This window comes from Dermacentor silvarum, chromosome 1, assembly GCF_013339745.2.
Source record: "Dermacentor silvarum isolate Dsil-2018 chromosome 1, BIME_Dsil_1.4, whole genome shotgun sequence".
NCBI lineage: Eukaryota > Metazoa > Arthropoda > Arachnida > Ixodida > Ixodidae > Dermacentor > Dermacentor silvarum.
The window spans coordinates 73,856,576-73,862,619 of NC_051154.1; the positions used below are offsets into that span (position 1 = coordinate 73,856,576).

Below are 6,044 nucleotides of genomic sequence, written 5' to 3' on the forward strand. Positions count from 1 at the left end.
GAAGGAGTTCTTCACGGATTGGGATAAGTTCCGCAAGATAAGGAATGAGCGCCCACCTCCAACCACCAGGGTGAGCCTTGAGGAGTGGATGGACCAGATCAGGAAAGATATCAAGAGTAACACTCACAACATATGCACGGACCCTCCTGTGGAAAACATGGATAGTCGCCTCGCCCATCTACTAGAGGCTAAGCAGTCACTCCTCAATCGATGGAAGGGCCAAAGGCTAAATCGCAGACTACGCAAAAAGATTGCTGAACTCAACAGAACCACCGAGGAGTACTGTCACACCCTCTCAGAGCAACAATGGGACGAGGTGTGCAACTCGGTTGATGGTCAAATGCGGAACGGTCGAAACTGGAATCTTTTAAAGCATCTTCTGGACGACACCAACACAAGGTTCAACCAGCAGCATGTGATGGCAAAGCTTCTGCATACAGATGCACGAGCCAAGACCAGCGAGGAAGTCCTGAACAGCCTGGTGGAGAAGTACCTCCCCGTTGGTCCTCGGCAAGAGACATCGGTCGCCTACGCAGACTACCTTGGGCCACCCAACTCCGACCTGGATGCAGACATCAGCACGGAAGAGGTTAGGAGGGCGCTACATGAGCTTAATAGCAAGTCTGCTCCTGGTCCCGACGACATCACAAACAGGACCCTCCGTAACCTGGACGATCACTCGATAGAATACCTGACAGAAGTCATCAACGAGGCATGGAAGGAAGGCAAGGTTCCGGAAGCATGGAAGCGGGCACTTACAGTACTCATCCCCAAGCCTGGCAAATCATCAAGCCTGGACAACTTGCGACCAATATCGCTCACATCCTGCGTAGGCAAGGTCGCGGAGCATGTCATACTCAACAGGCTCACTTGGTTCATCGAACACAAAGAACTCTACCCCTACACGATGATTGGCTTCAGGGCAGGTCTGTCCACACAGGACGCCATGAAGCTCATCAAGTGCCAGATAATCGACAATGACACGCGTGATACTCGGGCCATCCTTGGATTAGATTTGGAGAAGGCTTTCGATAAGATAGCCCATCCATTTATACTGCAATCGATATCCGAACTTGGTCTGGGCGCAAGATTCCATGATTACGTCAGGTCATTGTTGCACCGAAGAAGGGCGACTCTCCGCGCAGGAGACATGATGGCGGAAGAGGTGGAGCTTGGAACAAGGGGCACTCCACAGGACTCGGAGATCTCGCCGACTTTGTTTAACCTGACCATGATCGGCCTTTCCAGGACACTCTCAGGAGTCGAGGGCATCAGGCATACCATCTATGCGGACGACATTACCATTTGGTGTGTTGGAGGAAGTGACGGACAGGTTGAGAGTGCGTTACAGGAGGCCATCGAAGTTACGGAGGACTATCTTCGACCCACAGGATTGAAATTGAACTGTTCGGCTAAGAAGTCAGAGCTTTTACTCTACCGCCCCATAAGACGAGGTCGCAAGCCCATGGGCTGGATACCACTGTCTGACAGCACCATTTCTCTTCGCATGGGCAAGGGAGACAAGATTCCTATAGGGTTGACGCAATAAGAATACTCGGCATGGTAGTCGAATCTACTGGCTCTAACGCGCAAACGATAATCAAGCTCACGACCAAGACGGAGAATGCAATACGTACGTCTCATCCGAAGGGTGGCTAACCACCATCATGGCCTTAAAGAAGACAATCTGTTACGGTTGATTAACGCCTTTGTGCTTTGCCACTTTGCTTACGTGGCGGCTATGCACAGATGGCAAAGAGCAGAGAGGAACAAACTAAACACGTTGCTCAGGAAAATCACTAAGCGAGCCCTGGGTATACCGATCTTCATCAACACCAATCGTCTCCACCAGCTAGGCGTGCACAACACTCTAGAGGAGATTGCAGAGGCACAGGAAAGAGGGCAACTTGCCAGACTGTCCACGACCGCCGACGGTAGGAGGATATTACAAGATCTCGGCTACCCACCATCTGCAGAGGCACCAAGAAAATGTCAGTTACCACGGGACATACGAGATTTGATCTCCGTATCGCCGATACCAAGAAATGTACATCCTGAATATAACAAGGATCGAAGGAAAGCAAGAGCTTCCACCATACTCAAACAGATCCAGACAGAGGGGCGTAGAGCCTGCTTTGTTGACGCGGCCGCATATCGGAAGGGGTGCTCCTTTTCTGCGGTAGTGGTGGATTCCAAACAACGACTCACTAACTGTGCATCTGTACGAACCGGAGATCCGGCGATAGCCGAGCAGGTGGCCATTGCCTTAGCGATGCTTGATGACATCAGCGACGTCATCTACAGTGACTCACGGTTGGTCATTAGGGCATTTCAGTGTGGAGTGATCTCAGAACAGGCTTTCGGGCTGCTTCGTACTAAGGCAGGTCCTGATGGAATTAATCATCACTTCTTTACTTGGTTCCCAGCCCACGTTGGGCACATGGTGGGTGTCCCCACGAACCTCAATGAGACGGTCCACGCTGCCGCGCGTGCACTGACTGACCGCGCTGGCGCTGTAACGGCCGAGGAGAGAGTTACGGATGGTAGGGACGCGCCCGCCGCTTATAATGAGCTTATTAAACACTTCCATCTCTCGCGGCGACAATACCCTCCTCCTCATCTCAAGCTCACCAGGCCTCAGGCACTGACATTCAGACTTTTGCAGACAGAGACCTATCCCAATCTGTTCACGTTACATGCGATATATCCGGAGATTCACACTGATGAAGCGTGCCCTGCTTGCGGGGATAGATCAACACTTTCGCACATGCTCTGGGGATGTATATTTAGCGCTGGGTTTGCTGGTTCGCGAAACTCACACAAACTGCAAGTAGCAGAGAATTCTACGTCCTTGTGATGTCGCGGTATTCGCGAACGGTCCACGCCACTTGACGAAGCGGAGCTGCAGCGGCGAATCCAACGCTGTCTTGGCTCGCTTTCTCCATGGCCGCGAGTTTGCGTTTTGCGCAGAAAACCATAGCGCTGTATGTCGCGCGCGGTTTTACTCACCGACGGCTGTAAATGTTGGTGATGGCGTATGTATACGTCACTACTCCCCGCTCGAGGCGGATGATTTGAACTGCGCTATATATATGCGGACCCTTCAGACTTAATTTTCTCGTAAACCAAGTCTTGGCACGGTACAAGCGCTGCGAGGTTTCTGGAATGGTATTTCAACTGTACACGTCGACTTAGTATTGGCCTTTAGTGTCCCTTCAAATTTTTCGTAGAAACCCCCTATATATGAGTTGTTCAATAAAGACTGAGACTGCTGCTCTGAAATGTTGATATCTGAAAATTATTATTCGGTACGTTTATCTCTTTCTATGTGCTTCCCAGTAAGTGAAGTGCACGCCTTCCTATACATTTCTACCAAGCCTAGATAACATGGGTGGATCCATCTTTCGACACCTACTTAAAAAGCGCCTCTAATGTGTTGACAACGCCTGGTTCCGTGTATTAATTGTTCCATATATCAAAGCAATGTCCAGTCCCCGAAGCACCGCAACAATCCCCTTACCCGTTTTGCAGCCACGATGCGGCACTCTCCGACTTCTTTATGTACCTCACGGTAAAAAGGGGCATGGCTTTAACATGAAGCAATCCATAGTTAATTGGAGGCGATATTAAAGTAGGTGTCAAAAGATGACTTGACTCATGTTTTCTAGGATTGGTAGAAACAGCGGGATGCGTTGCATTTCACTTACTGGGAAGCATATAGCAAGGGATAAAAGTGCTGATGAATAATTTTCAGAAATAAAGCTAGCTTATAGAAAATCATGCGCCTCAGTCTTTATTGAACAACCCGCGTATGCATGACGCGTTTCGGCGGTGGCAATACGGTGTGTTGCCTCAATGATAATCATATTAACGCTTGCATTCATCGTGAAGTGGGTTCTGCTAGAATTTTTATAATCTTGGGGGCTCTCCTGACACGTCCGTTTGCTGCCATGTTTTATTTTCTCGTGCTAAACAATCTCACCGCATTACATGTCTGTATTGCGGTGAAGCTTATTAAAACGCGTCAGTCTGCACAGAACGCATATATGACCCTAGCCTATATAAGCTATACATATACCGGGTGTTTCAGTTAACACTTTCAAAAATTTCTAAAGGTTGCCTGTGGCCGAAAACACGATTCTAGTTCGTGAGCTGCACAAAAAAAATTAAATGCATAATTGACTAATCCGACAAAAATTCACTAATTAAGTTTTCAACTTAAACTTATGGCCCATATTGCAATTTACAATGTTAGCCGTGGAGTTCGCAAGAGGGATCCAGTTGGAACGAATTCTCAGGGTGACACCAGTTTTGAGATATTAATTCCCGAACTTTGCGGAGAAATGCATTGGCGTTCCCGTTACTTTTGTGCTTCAATGCATAAAACGACGTTTTGTTAAGAAAGTAACTGGAAAGCCAATGCATTTCTGTGCAAGGTTATATCTCGAAACTGGTGGAATCCTGAGAATTCGTTCCAAGAGGATCCGCCTAGCAAACTCTACGGCTAGAATGTGTAAATAGCAATATGGGCCTTAAGGTTATTAGTTAAAAACGTAATTGGTGATAATTTGTTAATTAGTCCATTATGCATTCCAATTTTTGGTGCAAGTAATGTCCGCCTCTTCGAGTAGACCAGCTCATGAATTAGAATTGTGCTATCTGCCACAGGCAACCTTTAAAAATATTTGAAAGTGTTCGCTGAAACACCATGTATAATCCAAACACGTCTACGGCGATTCTACAAGAAAGTTTAAAAACTCTTTGCAGTACAGGAAAACTTACGTCGTGTTGTCGTGTTAGATGTTGTTCACTTCACAGCACAAAAAACAGCGCCGATGAAATTACTTCCCAAAAAGCAGCGCGTTCGCCGTTCAGTGTCGTCTGCACACAACACCAAATCGTCGTCTGTTACAGCGTCCCCTTGTTTCAGCAGATACCAAGATAACTTGCACTTAACTCATTTAGCGAAATATTATCAAATTAGTTGTCACCGGACAAGTTAATGAATTAAAAACAATAAATATGGTAACAATGAACGCGTTCGTCTGTAACATTATTCGAACAAGAAACAGACGACGCGTTTTCACGACTGCACCGAAGCTCACTGCCGCCGTACTGCAATCTCCGCTGACTAAAAATGTCGTTTCAGAGCCCCTCAGACGTAAGTGGTGTGTTAATTAAGTGCTCCTGAACCGTTTTGGTGTTCTGGGAACTCTAAATGAAACGATAAACATGTAGAATCGCATGCACTCGCTTAATTTGCAGGGAACATCTAGTCCTGACGATGGAGCAAGAGATCTTCATGAAGAACTGGAGCGATACCGACGAATGTCTATAGAAACCCTACAACAACTACAGGAGACTGTGAAATTCAAAAAGGTAATGTATCGAGCTTGAACTATATCGGCGCTTTTTGGAGAGTATGATTCGTAACAATGTGCCGTGTTTGCTTACAGGACAGGGAGAAAACAGGTAATAAGCTTTTCCTCCTGCCAGACGTGCGGCTGAGCTGCTTTGCTAATGACCGCCATTTGCTGCACCAAATGTTTTCAGAAATGAACGACGAGATGTCAAGGATTTCCGACCCACTTTCCCCGATACCAGAAGCACCTGATAACACTGAGATGATAGAACAAGAACTGAGGGAATGTAAGTACTACTGAGAAAGAAAAAAAGTCACTCTCAGTGTACGGTGGTACCTTACTTTTGCTTGTCCGAATTGCTAAAACAAAATGAAATATTCGTTTATTTGTGAGACTCCCTTCGCTTTTTTTTTCCCCTAGGTACAGAGATAGGCTTGGCGAAGGCTAAAGATTGCACACTGGAGAAGGAACTGGGCGAAGCAATTCGTACCAGCGAGATAGTCAGGCAGTAAGTTCAAGTTCATCTGCATAAAATACGGCGCCACGTTGTCATACGTCGATAACGCTGCTTTCACAGCCATAGTTCAGACAGCGATACTACGAAATAATGTTTCCATGTAGAATGACTATGGCAACTGTTCTAACGAGCAATATACGCAAGGAAAAGTGCTAATATGCAAT

The 6,044-nt window shown here is 46.9% G+C and overlaps 1 protein-coding gene across 3 annotated transcripts in view; it reads left to right on the top strand.

The window, feature by feature from the left end:
- Nucleotides 1–4,288: 4,288 nt before the first annotated feature.
- LOC119466155 (uncharacterized) overlaps nt 4,289–6,044 on the top strand; it is a 50,253-nt gene continuing 48,497 nt past the window's right edge. Inside the window, exons 1-2 of one of the 3 annotated variants that reach the window (XR_007467599.1) lie at nt 4,289–5,472; nt 5,554–5,649. Coding sequence is in view for 1 of the 3 variants with exons in the window: in XM_049669803.1 (XP_049525760.1) it covers nt 5,436–5,649 (214 nt within the window). In the remaining 2 variants the exon portion in view is untranslated. Of the gene's footprint in view, nt 5,650–5,783; nt 5,891–6,044 lie in introns of those variants that run through there. The other 2 variants (XR_007467600.1, XM_049669803.1) reach the window with 2 other exon arrangements.